Source organism: Eretmochelys imbricata, chromosome 1 (assembly GCF_965152235.1).
Source record: "Eretmochelys imbricata isolate rEreImb1 chromosome 1, rEreImb1.hap1, whole genome shotgun sequence".
Lineage (NCBI taxonomy): Eukaryota > Metazoa > Chordata > Testudines > Cheloniidae > Eretmochelys > Eretmochelys imbricata.
Window position 1 is genome coordinate 272,068,933 of NC_135572.1, and position 20,572 is coordinate 272,089,504.

Here is a 20,572-nt window from a genome sequence, read left to right on the forward strand (position 1 = left end):
CCTATTGCTAAAGTGCAGCTGTCTGAATAATATCAGGAAGATGAGTGGGTTTAGGACAGTGCAATGTCCAACCCACATTAAAAGGATGGATAAGGTGAACTGGATCACAATGGAACGGTATACTGTCTTTGGACCAAAGGTTGTGGTTGATTCTCTATCACTGGAAATTTTTAAATCAAGATTGGACTTTTAGGGGGAAAAAAACCTATAAAATACGCACACTGCAGTTCAACCACAGGTACTGGATTTGAAATAGGATTTAATTCAGAGAAGTCTAATGGTCTGTGTTATGCAGGTCACCTTAGATCACTGATACTCAAACCTGTGTTTCAAGAGCCAAATTAATGATCCATCATTACCCAAAAGAGTCACAGTAGTGTGAATTCATTGTTTCATTCACTATTTTTTATATATATTATTCTCACAGTGAAATGACTGACCAAGTATTATTTTATCAACTACAATTAATAACATAGTAAGAACATCCTGATTAATAATTACGTCACACTGTGTTTTAATATCATGTGCTGCAAAGAGCAACAGGAGACACATTAAAGAGCCACTTGCAGCTCATGAGCCTCAGTCTGAGGATCACTGCCCTAGACTATCACAGCTGGTCTTCTGGCCTTAAAATCAATGAGATGCTGTGGAGTTTAGACCCCATTTGGTACAGGAAGAAAAGGAGTACTTGTGGCACCGTAGAGACTAACAAATGTATTTGAGTATAAGCTTTCGTGAGCTACAGCTCACTTCATCCGATGAAGTGAGCTGTAGCTCACAAAAGCTTATGTTCAAATAAATTTGTTAGTCTCTAAGGTGCCACAAGTCCTTTTCTTTTTGCGAATACAGACTAACATGGCTATTCTGAAACCTGTCATTTGGTACAGAGACGTTAAGGTACTGGTATCTCTTGAACACAAGCAAGTGGACTAGAGGAGCAGGAGGCTTGTGTCCATATGGTGGGAATGTAATGATACATCTGGTTAGTATGTAGATGTATGCTGGTGGTAGTCTGTAGTTCATAATGGAAAAGGAGATGGAGGACTATGGTGAATAGAACTAACAGGGTTTTATAGCCTATAGGTGGAAGGAGAGTTGGCTTATGAAGAAAGGTTAAATTTAGAATCTCAATTTGTTAAAAAGTGAGGAAACCCTAATGTTTAACATTTTTAGTGCAATATTCTCAATTTTTACATAATTTAACAGAATTTTTGCCTAGAAGTTTCCTTGTCCGTGAAAGTATTATTCATACTCTTAAATTTGTAAGTTGTTTCTACTTCTAACTTGATATGCTTCCTCATAAGTCTAAGGGACATCCAATGTAATCAAGTATTTTAGGCTTGATGCAAGTTGAAGCTTTGCCAGCATAAACAGAGAAGCTTGTTAACTGTTCCGAGCTCCACATTTTAGGTCTCAAAATAACATGTTCCACCCGCAAAGGTTGATTATAAATTACAAGTGAGGGTTATAAATGATACAGCGAAGTACAGGTGCTGACAGATACAGTTTCAGTATGTTTGCTCACAACTTCATAAAGCATTTTTTTAAAAGATAGTACTTAATTAAAAATCTAGCCAGGTGCTTCTTCCATGAAGTTCAGTGCAATAATCCCTCCCCAGGAGCTATGCACAGCCTTTCCCCTAACTGCATTAATACAGATACTAGATCACAAGACGACAAGTGTTTTAGTACATCAAACATTTATTGTTTTCATGAGACACACTGAAGTCTTCCCTGTCAGCAGGAAGCCAATAAGTTGACTCTGGAGGGGACAGGGTGCAAAACTCCCATAAAGTATATGCAGCAAAATACCTTTTTGATAACCCCCTTGCAGGAAGTGATCAATCAATCTCACTGCAACTAAAAACACAGTATTACAAAATATTTACAAAAGACAACCAAAATGGAACATAAAAACTTAATGACCAGGTGTGTGTATGAAATGTTGTCAACTTATTTCCAGTACCTCAGGAGTTTATTCTAGCACCCTACCCAAAGCATTCAGAAGGTGAAAAGGTTCCAGTGGGAGTGCCAGACACACTCGTCTTTCAGTACCAGTGTCCCGCAAAACAGAAGACCGGCCCAAGAAAGATTCCATCATAGTGTCATTTCTGGATTTTAGCCTCCTCCCACAAAGAGGACAGAAGTGGCAATTCTGGCTCTGAAAGGAAGGCCCCCACCAGAACCTGACTGCAATGGTCTCTATTCTGAGCCTGTTGGTAAGTTAACCTGCGGGTAGGTGGAATATTTTATCACGCAACCCCCCTCCCCACACACACACTGAAGATGGGGCAGGAGGGTGGTCTCCTTCAGTAACTGGGTCTATTACAGGAAATACACCTCCCCACCATACAGTAGTCTGATTTGAGCTCAGCAGGTAGGAGGGTTGACCGGGATGAGGATACGTCACAGTAGCCCCTCCATTTCCTTCATGAAGGCTTCATACACATCATCCTTAGTCTGCACAGAGACAGGGGCAGAGGAGCCAACCTTAGGGGTTGCTTTGGTTAATTGGAGAGCAGGCTCATCATCGTGTTTTCTCTGGGAGACAGCAGAAGCCCCCTTATTCTCACGTCGCACTCGCAGGGCAGTGGGCACAAAGCGGGTGATCTCTGCTTTGGGGTTGGTAATTTGCGGCTTGGCACTGATTGTGGCTGTGGCTTTCTTCTCAATGGTAGCTCCGCTGGTGTCATCCGCCTTGGGGCGCTGGATCAGACTGGGTGGGGCACTCAGCACCCCTGGGTTTGGAATGGGAGCCGGCGGGAAAAGCCCTGGTGGAGGCACCAGAGGTGGACGCAACATGCCTGGACGAGGAGGAGGGATACCTGTGGACGGAGGGACAGAAAGTTTGAGCAAGCGGAAACAGCACTTGGAAACAATCCAGAGAAAGCTCGTAAGTTGGAGGCAGGTCCCCCGAGTTAGAAGGTAATCTTACAAATTGTTTTCAAGCCCCTCAGCATCAGATTGTTCTCCATCAGGAAGAATGTTTAGGAAATTCTAGACAGGCACTGTGGCTTTGTATGGAGGTTAAGGCCCCTGTGTATTCCCCTCCCTTGAATTGCTATATATATCCAGTGCTAGAGCACAATGGACAACCTCCCATCATGTGTATAAGAATTTCAGAACTATCAGCAGCATGTGACCAGTGGGGCGTAAATAGTCCCTGCTTCAGGAGTGGACAGCTGCAGGGACTGTCCTTTTGTTCTGTGTTTGTACATAGCCTAGCATAATGCGGTCCTGGTCTATGACTGGGGCTCCTAGGCCCCAAGAAAATACAAATAATAATGTGAATTCTAACAGGGAGGTCAACACAAGAGGCAATCTGGAACAGATCTGTGATATAGTACAATGAAAACAAATTCTGACATAACGGGAATTCAGACCTCCAGGTACAAGAACAGCAGGGATTTAGTCATTGTCGTTAAACGGAAAGTAACAACTCCAAGGGACCTGCAATGGAGGGGAACAGGTTACGCCACCCAGTGCCGTGCTTGTAGTAATGTAGCCTGAATGTAGGCACATAAGTAGCATGGGCTTGTCTGAGGCCAGGGTACTGGGGAAGAATGTTTCCCCATACCACATGCACTAACTCAAGCACCAGTGGGAAAGTTTAAAATGAAATACATATAATAAGGAAGCAGAAAAATTTACCTGGTGGTGCTGGAGGTGGCAAACGAGGTGGGGGTCCACGTGGGGGTGGGCCGGGTGGCAGACCTGGAGGTGGGCCTGGTGGAGGACCGGGGGGCCGACCAGGAGGAGGTCCAGGTGGCAAGAGTCGTGGTAAAGGCCCACGCAGACCTGGCAATCCTGGAGGTCTCAGGAATGGAGGAGCCCCTGAAAATATACACACAAAACAAAGGCAACTTAACTCATGGGCGGAAAAACATTGCATCATGTAATATCAAACAGCACCTGATTAAGGGGAGCGGTCTCCAATATCAGCCAACCCTCTACATAACTGATCTTCTCGTCTTATGGTTTCTTAACCCCTTATACAAAGGCTATGCCTATACTATGCGTACAGATATTGACGCTTGCTCTCATTGCGCTAGTGAAAGCATAAACAGTAGTGTAGCCATGGTAGCATAAGTAGCAGAGGAATGGCTGAGCACATATCTACCAGTTTCAGGCAGGTTTGTACTCAGCACAGCTCCTTCCTGCCTCCACTGCCACTACCTACGTTATCACAGCTACACTGCTATTTTCCACGAGCTCAATGAGCACTAGCACTAATACATATTCATGAGCAGGAGAGTCACACCCCTAACTCGTAGTGTAGGCACAGACAACGTGGTGTCTTGGCTGTTCAAGCCAAGTCATTTCTCTCTCTTCTCACCACAGTCGTCCCTGGAGAGGCTCCAGTGCTGAGCTGTATTCCCAAGAACACAACATGCTGAAGTGATCTTTCCAATGTGCAGGTATTTGAAGAATCACTTTGACAAACTGGTCCCTGAACTAGAGTCATCAGAGATTTCCCGTTTGAAAAATGTGTCAAGATTACGTTAACGCCTATAATCCTGTCAAAATGACATTACCAGATTTTACCAATGTTTTATCCAGTCTGGTAGTGCCTCTTTGGCAATTGTGAAAGCCAGTTACTTGTGGGGATTTTATGCTTTCTTCTTGATGTAACTGACTGCACAATATATTAGGATGGAGGGTATTTACTTCCTGATCCCAAGTGGTCAGCTTTTGTCTTGAAGCATAAGAACTAAACCTGGCAGCCTCACGGATCTTAAGGACTGTCACTGAAGAGATCATTGCTCATATAAAATAAATCACTTTTTGGAAATTTAATGAGTTAATATACTGCAGTATCAAATTCCACAGTTGCATAAAAAGTGTCCTTTCCTCTATTGTGGCAACATCACAGATTGGCAAAAGGGGAAATCCTATTTCTCCTGTACAGATATTGTTTACAGAAACATTCAAGTGATCCATATCACACCACACTCCCAAGACTATTCTAGTACCCCACTTCCTTTTCATGAGGAATCTGCAGCCCTACCCAGTAGCTGTCTGCGAGACTCTCTCCCCACCATGTGCTGCAGTGACATTTGAGAGAACAGCGAATGAGTCAACAATGCCTAAATTTAAAAAACTGAAGATAACGACTTCAACGTAAGACCTTTCACTCTGGAATCTGCTTCCCCCACTGTCCTGGTAGAGTCAGACTTTGTTGATTTCATGGAAACAGTAAAAGTGGAGGGCTGTTGTGGGTTTGGGTTTTTTTTGTTTTAGGGAGGGTGAGAAGAGCAGAACTGAAGGACATGCCTTATATTTACTTATTAACATCATGTTTGTTATTCATTGTATGTGTGCACAGGAATAGCACTGGGCTCATGTTATATACTGTTCTAGATATACTAACTCTATCAAAGCCAATATTCTATTTAACGAAATTAGATGGCTAGAGAACAGGTTACAGAGATTTTAATTTTTAGGCTAATTTCTGCAATCCAGTTCAGATAGAATCATAGAATATCAGGGTTGGAAGGGACCTCAGGAGGTCATCTAGTCCAACCCCCTGCTCAAAGCAGGACCAATCCCCAATTAAATCATCCCAGCCAGGGCTTTGTCAAGCCTGACCTCAAAAACTTCTAAGGAAGGAGATTCTACCACCTCCCTAGGTAACACATTCCTGTGTTTCACCACCCTCCTAGTGAAAAAGTTTTTCCTAATATCCAACCTAAACCTCCCCCACTGCAACTTGAGACCATTACCCCTTGTCCTGTCCTCTTCTACCACTGAGAATAGTCTAGAACCATCCTCTCTGGAACCACCTCTCAGGTAGTTGAAAGCAGCTATCAAATCCCCCCTCATTCTTCTCTTCTGCAGACTAAACAATCCCAGTTCCCTCAGCCTCTCCTCATAACTCATGTGTTCCAGACCCCTAATCATTTTTGCTGCCCTTCGCTGGACTCTCTCCAATTTATCCACATCCTTCTTGTAGTGTGGGGCCCAAAACTGGACACAGTACTCCAGATGAGGCCTCACCAATGTCAAATAGAGGGGGACGATCACGTCCCTCGATCTGCTCGCTATGCCCCTATTTATACATCCCAAAATGCCATTGGCCTTCTTGGCAACAAGGGCACACTGCTGACTCATATCCAGCTTCTCGTCCACTGTGACCCCTAGGTCCTTTTCTGCATAACTGCTGCCTACCCATTCGGTCCCTAGTCTGTAGCGGTGCATTGGGTTCTTCCGTCCTAAGTGCAGGACCCTGCACTTATCCTTATTGAACCTCATCAGATTTTTTTTGGCCAAATCCTCCAATTTGTCTAGGTCCCTCTGTATCCTATCCCTGCCCTCCAGCGTATCTACCACTCCTCCTAGTTTAGTATCATCCGCAAATTTGCTGAGAGTGCAATCCACACCATCCTCCAGATCATTTATGAAGATATTGAACAAAACCGGCCCCAGGACCGACCTCGGGGGCACTCCACTTGACACCGGCTGCCAACTAGACATGGAGCCATTGATCACTATCCATTGAGCCCGACAATCTAGCCAACTTTCTACCCACCTTATAGTGCATTCATCCAGCCCATACTTCTTTAACTTGCTGACAAGAATACTGTGGGAGACCGTGTCAAAAGCTTTGCTAAAGTCAAGAAACAATACATCCACTGCTTTCCCTTCATCCACAGAGCCAGTTACCTCATCATAGAAGGCGATTAGATTAGTCAGGCATGACCTTCCCTTGGTGAATCCATGCTGACTGTTCCTGATCACTTTCCTCTCATGATAGGTAGTCACCAAATCATTCCTCACTGATCTATGTGAAATAAGTCGCTGTCTCCCTCCAGTTGCAGGTAAAATAGGTGCTTACATTGCAAAACCAACATCGGAACAGGCACTAATTGGCCATCTGGCTCACTACTACTGAATAAGAATGGTATCAAATTTCCTTCACTTAAGTATGTTTCCCTCTCCAGGTAAGGGTTGAAACACATTCAAAGGACAGTTTAAGGGAAGCCTGCACTGCCACTATAGCTGGTCAGAGAATAACAAGCCAACTCTTGGTCTGCAGGATTGGGATTGGAACCTAACGCCTTTCAGCAGCTGCAAGTTAATTTAAACAAAAATACGCTAAGTGTTCACCTGGTGGAGGACCAGGAGGAAGACCAGTAGGTGGTCCTGGAGGCCTCAGGGGAGGGGCAGGAGGTGGTCCCAGAGGGGGAGGCCCAGTCATGGGCGGTGCCTGTAGCTGAGTTGGAGGAACAGGCTGTGGTGGTGGTTGCTGCTGTTGCTGTGGCTGAGAGGGTGTAGTAGATGATGACCCCGTCTCTGGACGAGACTCCTCCTTGCGTTGCTGCTGTGGTGTCTCTTCAGATTCAGAATCATCTTCATCCTCTTCTTCCTCCTCTTCCGAATATTCCTCCACTTCTCGCCCCTCCTCGGGGATTTCCTGACCTGAAGATACAGAAAAGACAAGATACATTTATAAATACGTACCATAGAAAAACTTGAGATGGAGGATCATCTCCTCACCCACAAAAAGGTGATGGGGAGGAGGGAAGAAACTGGCCTCATTTAGCTACTATATAAAATAGGTAACAGGAACACAGTACAGCTCTCGCTGGCAGCACTACCATGGAGCACAGAAGGCTGTGCCATAACAACCCCATATTTTCAGGGGTTAACAATTCCTTTTGAGCTGAAATTTCTCTTGCATAACTTCACACAGCTACAGTTTGGGGATTTTTAGGGGGAAACCCATGGAAAATTGGTTTAGCCCTTTGAATTATACAAAAGTAAAAAAAACTTTCACATTTTTTAAAAAAAGGTGATTTTATATGAGCAGACAAGTGAAACAGCTGACACAAGTGCAGTTCTTAATGAGGAAGGAAAAACGAGCTCAAGTCTGGAGAAAGACATCTTATTGTAGATGAAGTTATGAGGTTACCTTTATACATCTGAAGCAGCATCTTTTATGGGCATCTTAATCCTGAAAGGCTTTAGAATATTGAGAACACAGTAAAGTTGCCTCAAGAGATATATTACTTAAACAGCAACTCAGTTTTAAGTTCTCCTCACCTCCTTACTCCCCTTAAAAACAAATATTAATGTTTCATTAGTCTAAGTTATCTTCATTAAGGTTGAGAAATGAAGCAAGCAAAAACATTTTTTTTTAAAAAAGCTAAATATTTTGTTTACTAGCTAGGGAATTTATGTTCTCACCTGCCATTCGCAACATCATAGCCTGAAGTGGAGTCAGTTCCTTCATGTTCTTTTTCTTTTTCCGTGACTTCCCAGGCATGTCGGCAAACCGCACACTAAGCCCTGCAGAGATAAGCACAGGGAAAAGGGAGAGATCAAATATATACAAGAAAAGTTATTTGATGTGGATAGCAAATTAAATATCTTGTGACTCTTTTCAAAATGGTAACATCGGTGTTATTTGCCTTATTACATTCTGCTAACCTAAAATTACCATCAGTTTCAAATAAACAGTGTTCCTGACTTCCACTCAGATAGTTGAATGGATGGTTGATGCTCTTCTACAGTGAGTGAAGTAGACTGTCTTTGATAAGCCTGAAATTCAGTTATGTATCTTGTACAGTTCTTTTGAAAAGTCTCAAGTCATTAAAGTGTGGTTCTACTCTGACATGGAACTAAAAATTGCATTGTGGAGTTCCTTGTTTCTGACTGAATGCTCCAGGTCAAGTGTGTATATATTCTAACAAAGCAGATAAATTTGAATACTAATGTTGCAACCTCAGCCTGGAATCTCAAATTCCAGCTGGGTGCTTTCTGACTCATTTATCAGCAGTAATAAAAATTCTGTAATAGGAACTTAGGTAATAATTTAGTTAGTTGAGCCAGAACAGAATTCAGTTTGCTCTCCTTTCAGCCTCATGACTATAGAACAAATAGAAATAAGAGCGTCACTTTTCAGACTATGATGTAGTCCTATTTTCTGTCACTTTTCAGACAATAATGAAGTGGAGTTCCCACCACACAAACCTGATTTCTTGTCTTCACCCTCCCTTTCATTTTCATTGTCACGATGCAGGAATTCATCGCCTTCGCTGTCTGCATCTGATCTGTCACTATCACTGTCATCACTACTGTCATCATGCCTGTCTTGATCCATGTCCTCAGGATACCCTTCATCTTCACTGGTACTGGAGGCATCATCATCGTGCCCTCGCTGACCTGAGAAGAAGAGCAGAATATCAGGAAGCAAAGCACACCAGCATGGAAGAATGAGAATATATGTCATCTTAGGTTTATTTCTAAAGTTACAGAACCCATTCCAAACTCCATTCCAGTGAGGAACGGAAATACATTGTCTAGCATTTATCCTTTCAGATCCCCTTCCAAGTGGAGAGTTAACTAGTTCTATTTCTGATAGAACACAGTAATTTCATTTCGCTATTTAGGAATGGGGAGAGGGGAACAAAAGGAGGGTAAAATAAACTCTAGGATGGAGATCTTATCTGAGGTTGTTTTGTTACTAGTCCAATCAGCTATCTCCATTGCTTTTTTTTTTTGGCTACTGAACAATATCTGCACTCTAAAATTCACCAGTTCATTTCTATTTATCCATTTCTACCTTTCTGAATTTCTCTGGTCACTCTACTTTGTGCCTTTTCTAGTCCCCCAAGTCCTAATGTTATGTCTACATAGCACTCCATTATGTGCATAAGCTGATAAACTTAGTTTCACTATGCAATATATGGAAGTCCAGTAGGAATTAAATGAAATTGGACGGTCTAATTAGTTTAACTTCTGGTGCTACTAATCCTACAGGTGCTAATGAGAAACACTTTGGGTGGGAATGAAAGAACATGCACAACTTTTCTGAATGATGTTAGCTGGGGAGATTTTAAAATGCGAGATCCCACAATATTGCAGCCATCAATCCTGGGGGCAGATTTCTCTCCCATTCAACAATGCACTAGTGTAAAACCCAGTATTTGAAAGTTATAACTTGAAGCTTTGACATTTGATAAGGAAATGTAACTGATGTTAAATTAACTGACATTAAATTATGCAGCATACCAGCACCTCCCAAGAGGTTTAGGAGCATAATCATTTAAATGAAGGATGCTATCTCCAAAACTCAAAGGGCATGCATCTGAGACATGAGACTTTTTCTCTCAAAAGTCTAAACTGGAAAATTCTCTCTCCCCCAGTAGGACAGTTTTTCAGATGGTTTTGTCCAATCACATGATGGCGTTTTCTATCATTTCCCTTAGGAAATTATTCTCTAGTGTATGAGATTTAACTATTAGTAGCAAAGGCTTATTGATATCCAGTCTCATTTCCCCCCTTTATTCAATTTCATTCCATTCCACTTAACTATAACCATCTAGACAGGTTCTTCACCTCAGAGGATTCAACACCCTTCAAACACTTGCAAATTTATCTTACCTTAGTTATCATTTGGCCAAGCTTTGTAGTTATTTCAATCTTTCATACAGTAAGAACATTCTCTGTGAACCTACAGAAACCAGTCTCAGATAATACAAGCCTGCACATTCCTCCCAGTTAAGTCACAATGGCAATGCCAGTGCACACCACATTCACCGTAGCACTATCAGTGGAAGAGCAGACAGAAATCAAGGTAAATCTCCAGTACAGGGATAACATGAGGACTGGGACAAAGGAGGAGCAGCTTTTTACCTATGTCAGGACTGTAAGAAATCTCTTCCTCTCGCCTCCAAGGGGCCATCTCTAAAGTGAAGCCCACTTTACGGCCATACATCTGTAGGACTTGGGGTGGGGGAGGCCCTGGAGGAGGTCCAGGGGGCTTCCGACCTGGGGGTAACCGTGGAACGCCAAGTCCAGGAGGTGGAAGTACAGAAATGGGCCGGACTGGAGGGCTGGATATTAAAAAAAAAAGTGTAAAGGAGATAAACACAAAAATCTGTCCCAGTTCCTCACAATCACCTTCACAACAACCATTTAGACAATGATCCAGCTGTTCCTGTCCTAAGTGCTATGAAAATACATTAGAAATTTACAAAAACAGAGTAAGGCATGGTCCTTGCCCAACGAATTTATGAACTGACTCAAAAAAAGAGGTCACCAATTAAAGGTGGGAGGGTTTGGAGACACTGCTGATGGATATTAGAGTTAAGAAAGCTTTATGGAAGAAATAGGCTTAAAGGAAGACAGAAGGAGAAGAGTAAGGACAAGTGGGAACTGATGCAGACATAGGGGGCAAAATGAAGACACCATGAAGCTGACAAATAAAAGGATGCTAAGTAATCAGTAAGAGGAAAGGGAGAGCAGGAGGACATGAGAGACACAGGCCAGATTAAGAGGTGAAATAGAAACTTGAATTTAACACAGCAGCAGACAAGAACCCTATGAAAGTATTTACGACCAAAAGGGGTATTGCAGTGAGAACAGTGGGAAAAGAGAACTCTAGCAATGGAGCTTAAGGTGGACTAATGTGCAAAAGTAGATATGCAGGAAGACCAGACACACTTATCAGAGTCAATATGAGAGATGACCAAGGCATAAAGAAGGGTTTTAACAGCAAAAACAGAGGGGAAATACATACAGAACGAAGGATTCATCACTCCCTCAGAACTTCCAATTCCCCTCTCCCAAACATCACTTCTATCAACAACCCTCTATACCCACCTGCAACGCATGGGTGTTCAGCATTTATTACCCCTCCATGACACTTCCCTCTTACCCATAGGCTGATGTTTTCTTGAGGATAGAAGGTGGTTGAGCCCCAGGTAGGGGGATATCCTGTATAAGGATGTTGGAGGGGGCATGAGGCATGTCTGGCAGGGGTATACTCTCCACCTCAACGTGTTGTGCATTCTGCAAGAAATACAAACAACAAACAGGTTAATCTCTTAGGAGGCAGAGGGAAGAGGATCACGTGCACACTCCTCACTTTATAGACTATAGAGGGTAAGGAGTCAGTTCCTTCCCTCATAAAAATGGTTATTTACAAGGGTGCCTGTTCAACTGGTTTGTATGTCACTCTTTGTGTTAGACCCCTGAACGAACATTTGGAGAAACAGATCACGAGCATAAGATATTAAGGCCTCTTTGGTCAAAGGTAACACACAGAGCTCAGCTAGCGGAAAACATTTCCCCATTCAAATAATCAAAACCTGATCAAGCTTATATTCCTCTTAAGATACTTAGCCCTGGTCTACACCACAGTTAGGTCGACATAAGGCAGTTTATGTCGACCTATGTCAGTGTACACACTGCCACCTTCCTCACTCCAATGTTAAGTGCCCTCCTACATAGACATAACCCCACCTCCAGGAAAAGCATAAGCCTTTAACAGAAGCAGTTAGTACAACACCCCTTGTAGACCGGGGTGGGCAAACTTTTTGGCCTGTGGGCCACATCGCGGTTGCAAAACTGTGTGAAGGGCCAGATAGGGAAGGCTGTGCCTCCCCAAACAGCCTGGCCCCCGCCCCCTCCCAATTCCCCGACCCATCCTACCCCCCCACCCCGCTCCTTGTCCCCTGACCAGCCCTCCCTGGGACCCCCACGCCTAACCACCCCCTCCAGGACCCCCCCCCGCTCCCTGTCCCCTGACAGGTCCCCCGGGACTCCAACACCTATCCAACTGCCCCGTTCCCCGTCCCCTGACCGCCCCCACTCCCCTCCCCACCCCGAACCTCCTCCCCATCCAACCGCTCCCTGTCCCGACTGCCCCCCGGGACCCTCTGCCCCTTATGCAACCCCAATGCTCCCCACCCCCTTATGCTCCTCAGAGCAGCAGGAGCTTGCAGACCCGCTGGAGCCAGCCATGCCACTGCCCTTACCAGCAGGAGCAGCAGGCCAGAGTGCTGGCAGCGTGGCGAACTGAGGCTGCAGGGGAGGGGGGACAGCAGGAGAGGGACCGGGGGCTAGCCTCCCCGACTGGGAGCTCAGGAGCCGAGCAGGACGGTCCTGAGGGCCGGATGTGGCCCGCAGGCCATTGTTTGCCCTCCTCTGTTGTAGACACTGTCTTACTTACATCAGCTGTTGGCTGTCTTTCTTGTCAATGTCTGGCTCTGTGCTGGAGCCATGAAATTGACAAGATTGTCCTCCCTTCTTCCAGTCAGGCTACCCCCTGGGTCCAGGCTCCCCACTCCCAGCTGAGCTGCTACCCAGGCTCCCAGCTGGGCTGCTCCAGGAGTCCTGACTCCATGGTCAGAGTCCAGGCAGCTGCCCTGCTTCCAGCAGGGAGCTGATAGCTGAGAGCCAGGGATAGCGAGGCTCCCAGCAGGGAACAGAGAACCGTTTTTGGGGGGGAAGGGGGGGTGGAGCTGGTGGGGAGCCTGTGGGGCAGCCAGGCACCCAGTGGGGAGCTGCAAATGGAGCTCAGAGCCCGACTCTCTGCTCCCCATACTGCATTAGGTTGGTGGAAGCGGTCCTGGCGAGGACGCACCCCACTGACTGAAGGAGGGTAGTGTGGGTATGAAACACCACTGTAATTACTGTGGTGGCTGTAAGTCAACCTAATATAGGTCAACTTAAGTTTCTAGTGTAGACATGCCGTTAGTTCCCAAACAAAGATATACTGTAGGCAAGAACATCATGTCCTTCCAGAGTATCTGGGAAGCACTCATTATAGGAAGGATTTATAGTTGACTGGGACAGAGCTTGGGGACTCAGATACTACAGCAGAAACACTTATAAATAAATGCTGAGAGACACGAATTACATGCATACAAACTTAAGAGGGTTTTTAAACAAAATTAGCTTCACTCATGTTCCAAAAGACATATCTCACAAGCCAGGGTATGCAAGATAGTTAGGGCTTCCATTGTAAAACCATTCCAAAACCATCCTTCCCTGTAAATATAGCACATCACAGGGATGCTGAGGACATATTGATGGTTCATCATGTCCCTGCTAAAGTACTATGCCTGAGGAGGCAGCCAAGGTGCACGGTATGCAGCTTGCTGAAAATACTCAACGTGGCAGGGACTGAGGACCAAGTATGCAACAATGTTACCTTGACAGCATCGAAGTATTGGCTGAGCTGCGATCTCTTCTGCTCATACTCCACTTCCAGCTTGCGCAGTTCTTTGTAGATGTCAGGATTCTCCTTCTCATAGAGCCGCAGAATTCGCTCAAAGGTCTCACGCAGCTTCTTACGCTTGTCCTTCAGCACCTTCTCATTAAGTTGTGGCTGCTGTACTGGGTTAAACTCTGATCCAGGAGAGTAGGACCAAGGCAACAAACAATTCCAAAAAGGAAATTATAGGGGAGACTTGCAACAGAAGCCATGATTACCCAACTGCATATACTGCACACATGTTCAATATAGCAACCTCTGGTGACAATGACAGTGACTATCTGAATCAGCTTTCCATCAGGTCTCCAGAGCCTTAAAGGGGTTGTCTCCTTTTTCACAGCAATTAGAGACAATATGTCTATCTTTCTGTCTTCCAAAGGAACGTCTAGCCATCCAAAATTCTCCAATATCCAATTACCTTGAAAAAGTTCATCATCTATTCCCGTTCCAAGAACCATTTACCCACTTTCCTTCTCCAATCCTTCTAACAAGCAAAAGCCAGTATTTGGTAAAGTTTCTGCAGTTACAACCCACGTAGTCCCTCCATTAACCCCTAAACCCATCTTGTCCCATCTCTCAATTCTCACCTCCCATCTTATCAGATCCTTCCATCTCTCCTCTCACTCTAAATGCAAGTCCCTCCAGATGGTACCCACTCACCCATCTCATCCAATTTTTCCATGTCCCGAATGATCTGTTTGGGATCTTTCATCTTAAGTACAGCTGCTCGTACCATCATCCGCTGCTTCTTGTTCTGAGAAGGTCAGAGAATAAAGAATTAGGAATAGTGCTGTTGTTCTAGGATAAACAGGGGAACAGATATAATCTATGGTATCACACATTTCTCTTTGTAGTTCAGGTTTCTGGGACTTCCAAATGTGTTCAAAGAACTCCCCCAGGAAAGAGAAATAAATTCATCTGTTCTTTTCGAAGTGCTTTACAAACGTTAATCACTCCACACCACCCTATAAGGTCCATTTTAAAAGTGAGTTAAGCAGTGGCTCTGAATCTTTCCAGACTACTGTACCCCTTTCAGGAATCTGATGTGTCTTACATACCCCCAAGTTCCCTCACTTAAAAACTACTTGCTTAGAAAATCAGACATAAAAATACAAGTGTCACAGCACATTATTACTGAAAAATTGCTGACTTTCCCATTTTTACCATATAATTATAAAATAAATCAACTGGAATCTAAATATTGTACTTACACTTCACTGCAATATAAACAAGTCATTGTCTGTTATGAAATTTTAGTTTGTACTGACTTTGCTAGTGCTTTTTATGTAGCCTGTTGTAAAACTAAGCAAATATCTAAATGAGTTGATGTACCCCCGGAAGACCTCTGTGTACCCCCAAGGGTACGCATACCCTTGGATGAGAACCATTGAATCACAGAATATCAGGGCTGGAAGGGACCTCAGGAGGTCATCTAGTCCAACCCCCTGCTCAAAGCAGGACCAATCCCCAATTAAATCATCCCAGCCAGGGCTTTGTCAAGCCTGACCTCAAAAACTTCTAAGGAAGGAGATTCCACCACCTCCCTAGGTAACGCATTCCTGTGTTTCACCACCCTCCTAGTGAAAAAGTTTTTCCTAATATCCAACTTAAACTTCCCTCACTGCAACTTGAGACCATTACTCCTTGTTTTGTCATCTGGTACCACCAAGAACAGTCTAGCTCCATCCTCTTTGGAACCCACTTTCACGTAGCTGAAAGCAGCTATCAAATCCCCCCTCATTCGTCTCTTCTGCAGACTAAATAATCCCAGTTCCCTCAGCCTTTCCTCATAAGTCCAGCCCCCTAAAAATTTTTGTTGCCCTCCACAGGACTCTCTCAAATTTTTCCCCATCCTTCTTGTAGTGTGGGGCCCAAAACTGGATACAGTACTCCAGATGAGGCCTCACTAATGCCGAATAGAGGGGAATGATCACGTCCCTCGATCTGCTGGCAATGCTCCTACTTATACAGCCCCAAAATGCCGTTAGCCTTCTTGGCATCAAGGGCACACTGTTTACTTATATCCAGCTTCTCGTCCACTGTAACCCCTAGGTCCTTTTCTGCAGAACTGCTGCCTAGCCACTCAGTCCCTAGTCTTTTAACAGTGCATGGGATTCTTCCGTCCTAAGTGCAGGACCCTGCACTTTTCCTTATTGAACCTCATCAGATTTCTTTTGGCCCAATCCTCTAATTTGTCTGGGTCCCTCTCTATCCTACCCCTACTCTCCAACATATCTACCACTCCTCCCAGTTTAGTGCCATCTGTAAACTTGCTGAGGGTACAATCCACACCATCTTCCAGATCACTAATGAACTTATTAAACAAAACCGGCCCCAGGACCAACCCTTGGGGCACTCCACTTGATCCCGGCTGCAACATTCCTTTAAATTAATTGGTCAGACAACATTTTCCACAGAAAGAAAGTGACTCCTGAGGAGCCAACCATAAAGTCTGGATTCTACCTATTGTCTCAAGCCCATAACAGTTGGGAATGTGATGCATATTAGAATGGTGTTAGCCAGGTGTTCTTAAGGATGGTAATAGCGTCTTACCTTCTTCAGCTCCCTCTTCCGGGCCTCCTTTCCTGCAGAGGAGAGAAATGACTACTGGAGTCCTGTTTCTTAACAGCTTGTGATCAAAAAGCCAAATTTTATCCACCCCCACTTTTACAGTCTTGGATATTCGATTAGAAACAATCATATTTCATACCCATTACAGAAGAAAGACGACAACAGATGGCCATACTGGCAACCCCACTCCTCCAAAAGCAGAGATATTTCTATACACACCCACCTAATCGATGTAACAAGTTCGGGACTAAGCAGTCTTTTTGAAACAAGACCGTATGAATTTAATGCTCACTAAATGATTAACACCTTAGAAACTGAAATATTTTATGTACAGAATAGAAACAACATTTTTTTTAAAAAAATCTACATTTTTGACAAACTTAAAACATTGCTAATAATAACCAGCTGAAGTACTTGATAGTGAGAGTTGATCTTTTTGCTTGTTTCGAGATGCTTATCTGACCATCAGAATCTTAGTAATTACATTAATACAGGAGGAATAGATATGTGTAGTCGTTTTCTCCTCTAACTACACAATGCTTGTGGAATCTGACCTGACTCCCAACCAGCTTTCATTCCCATCTTTATCTCAGATGAATTAACCATGCTTACAACAAGAAATTTAGTGGATACTTACGGGCCTGGTCTGTAGGGTTCATGAACTTCCCACTCTTGGTGGAGGATGTTGATCTCCGCCCCATTTTGACCAATTTTTTTTTATTGCTTCTTTAAACCAGGGGGAAAAAAAAAAGACACCTGAAAAAGAAAAAGCCACATCACACGCCATATGTAGTAGTCTGCATACTACAATTCCCTCTCTTCCCCCCGCATTAGTGCTTGTTTTCCGAGAAACTCAAATGTCTATCGCCTCCCTAAATCCCAGCTCTCAAGAATATACAGAATGCCACTGCAAACTCAGGCAAACATACAAAGCTGCACAAACACACCATTTTGTCAGCAAATGACTACTGCATATCATTCATTTCAATAAGCAAATGAAAAGTATAATGTATTTACTAGGGTTTTGCACACTTTGTTGCTTCTGTAATCAGAGTAGAGCCCTGCAACTCAACCTAAGCCCAACACAACTACAAGTGTCAGGCCCAGGTCGGGTGTGAAAACAGCCAGACCCTCCTGGGCTCATGTCTGCTCTGCAATGGGGTCAGCACAGCAGCGGCTGCATGCTCTGCTCCTGGTGGCCACCACCATCTCGCTGCACTGTGTGAACTGCAAAGTGAGCATGCTGAACAGTCCAAGTGCCTGTCACTCTGCAGCTCACACACTGCAGCAGGATGGCCCACAGCTGCTGCAGCTCCAACAGCATGCGCAGGAGGAGAACAGCAGGGCTGATTCAGGTTTGGGGACGAATGTCAGGGTTGGGTTGGAAAATTACTCAATCCTCTAGGGCTTGGTCAGCTGGGCTCAGGCAGTAGGCCTGAGCAGACTTGTAGGGCAGAGCTCATTGCAAACACCATGGGCTCCTTGCATTCCTCCCTCTCCCCTTGCACCAACTCCTTGTATGCCATCATCTCATCCCTTTCTATTTCAGGGACTCCCTGAAACACTCCCAACCTCATGACAGGATCTCCAAGTGCCGTCCAATCCTCCCACTGCAGGGTTCTCCATTCTCCCCCTCACCAGGGGTTCAGTGAGATCTCCCATTTCACCCCCATTCCAGGAGTTCTGTGTCCCACATTCCCCCTTCCCTCATAACAGGGTTCCCCCTTCTTTGCACAGTTCTTCTCCACTGGCCTACATGCCACGGCTCTGTGTCCCCCTACTCTCCCCCCTTTATTACTGCTCTTCTTCTTGTCTGGGAGATAAATCACTCAGGATGTCAACATCAAATTCTATTGGGAGGATGGACAGAGAAGAGATGGCGTATTGTTATGTTGCAAGGTGTTAGCTTCATCGATGAGTTATTTAATCTGTAAACAACTACAGAGGTACCTGAAGCTGTGGGCAGCTCTGCTAAATCAATGGCAGAATCTCTGCATGTCCCCTTTCCCCTTCCTCAAAATCAATAGTGTTCTTCTGCCCACTGATATCTAGAACATTCTTTGAAATTTTAGAATTGATCCGATGTTCAAAAGTTAGAGTGTTCCATTAAACAACTATCCAAATGGAAACATGACATCCAGTTGAATCTAAGGCTGCACAAGCTCTATCGTCCTGCTGCAGCCTACCACGTATACCTCTCTGTACACTCTTTCCATACATCCCGTACTAATCACTTCTCTATCACAAGGATACAATTTATCATCTGCTCTCCTTTACGTGAAGAGTCTCAAAAATGTGCATTGTTGAACATCTGGATTTAGAATTTTTCTTCATAAATTGTGTCTCTAGTACAAAGTGTGAAGATCTGTCATCATACTAACCTTTCCTCTTTTTATGCAAGTGCTCTAATTTGATTATCTGGAGCTATAAAGTTTGGATATGAAGACATGCTAGCTTGTGTCTAATGAAACTTCGAATCATCTGCCATGTAATGATAATTATAATCAAATGATTGCCTTTAAGGTACTGAGCAGTGCACTAATGTGGCATTAGGTGCCCTGAGTATGTGAGCAGATTGGACCCTTACTGAAGAGCTACGAATGATTGCATTCAATATACTGGTTAATTCAGCATTTGTAAAATGCTTTTATCTGTACTGTCTGGCTATAAAGCGCCATAACAGCCATGCTTACAACTAAAGCAGTCTAGATGGTGTGTTCACTGATAAAATAAGCCATCTCTTATGGACAGTTAAGGCAGCACGAGTTTGATTTCTCAGACCATTCTTTCTCTAGCCAGGAACGCTACAGGGCGGGGAATTAACAGATTTATATCTCTCACATAAGGGTCCCAAACTCTGCATTTCTCAGGTATGTAATACTGAGATCGCCTCCCCCACCATCCCGCTTCGAAAACCCTGAGGACACCAGACGCTCGGGCCATTAACTTGTTGGTAGCCGTAACCCCACCCTGTCTCGATACAGGACAGCTGGGTACGAGCCCCCTCCCTGTACAGACTCCAGGCCTACAAAACATGAGGTCCGAGCCAAGAGTGAGCCTGAGACACAGATGCGGCTGGGAACAAGCCCTTGGTCTGCTGACCACAACCGGCTTCATGCCGCTACCTGCCCTCACCCCTAGCTACCCGGCTCCCACCGCCTGAAAACTTCCCCGGCATTGCGGCTTCTTCCCCCAGAGCCGCCAGCCTGGGCCGGGCCTGTGTGCGCCTGGGGGCCGGCAGAACCCCACCTCCTACAGCTCCGCGATAACGCCCCCTCCCCCTCTCTCCCCCGCGGCCCGGCAAGTCCCTGGGCTGCTCCTGTCCCCCGAGAGGGGGAGGGGGAGAAAGACGAGGGCAGAGAAGCAGCCCAGGGACCCGCAGGAGCACCGCCAGCGAGCGGTCGGTCGGTCTCCCACCCTACTCTGCTCTGCTCCTCTCACCCCTCTGAAGGGCGGGAGCCGAGCTCCTCTGCCTCGCTGCGGGGCGGTGGTTTCTACGCTGTACCCCCAGCTCCTCGCCTCTTCAGCATCGCCGCCATCTTGAATGGTCGCGGGCGGGACTCGCGCGCCACTTCCGCCCCGGAACCACCGGTTAGGCGCGAGAGTCTTAGAGGTGCCGGAAATCGGCCGCCGGAGCGTCGCCCTCCTCGGGCCGCTCTAGAACAGACCTCCTCAGGCTCGATGGTGCGGCGGAAGGAGGGAAGCGGGCTCTGCCGACTATTAGCCCAGTCGCCCGAGAGGGGGATCACGTGAGGCTGCAGTGGAAAGGGGCGGTAACAGCGGAGGAGGGGGCGTGTCCCACCTCTGGGCACGCCGCGAGGCTGCGCGGGCCGACAGGCGCTGACGAGCTGGGGGCGGGGCTGCTTATGCCCCGCCTCCGGCTCCCGGGGTTACCAGGCTGCGTGACCTTCTCTGAGCTCCCCTCGCCCCCTGCCCCGCCCCTCATGCTGTCACGCGCCCTGCTCGCCGCCTCGGCTCTCGCGCAGCTTCTGCCCC

The 20,572-nt window shown here is 45.5% G+C and overlaps 1 protein-coding gene across 1 annotated transcript; it reads right to left on the bottom strand.

Annotated features, from left to right (window-relative positions):
• Positions 1-1,681: 1,681 nt before the first annotated feature.
• WBP11 (WW domain binding protein 11) lies at positions 1,682-20,297 on the bottom strand. Its single transcript, XM_077831479.1, has 12 exons — positions 20,018-20,297; positions 17,214-17,332; positions 16,559-16,590; positions 14,666-14,759; positions 13,943-14,139; positions 11,663-11,796; positions 10,639-10,838; positions 8,974-9,165; positions 8,188-8,289; positions 7,108-7,419; positions 3,652-3,834; positions 1,682-2,825 (listed from the first exon to the last, which is right to left on the bottom strand). Exons 2-12 carry the CDS (start codon positions 17,275-17,277, stop codon positions 2,407-2,409), a joined length of 1,929 nt encoding a protein of 642 aa, XP_077687605.1. The 5' UTR covers positions 17,278-17,332; positions 20,018-20,297; the 3' UTR covers positions 1,682-2,406.
• Between the last annotated feature and the right edge of the window lie 275 nt (positions 20,298-20,572).

Coding starts and splice junctions, on each gene's coding strand:
- WBP11 (XM_077831479.1), bottom strand. CDS start 17,277: ATGGGGCGGAGATCAACATCCTCCACCAAGAGTGGGAAGTTCATGAAC. Junction 14,760..16,558: donor GGAAGAGGGAGCTGAAGAAG/GTAAGACGCTAT, acceptor TGACCTTCTCAG/AACAAGAAGCAGCGGATGAT. Junction 8,290..8,973: donor GGGTGAAGACAAGAAATCAG/GTTTGTGTGGTG, acceptor TTATCTCTGCAG/GGCTTAGTGTGCGGTTTGCC.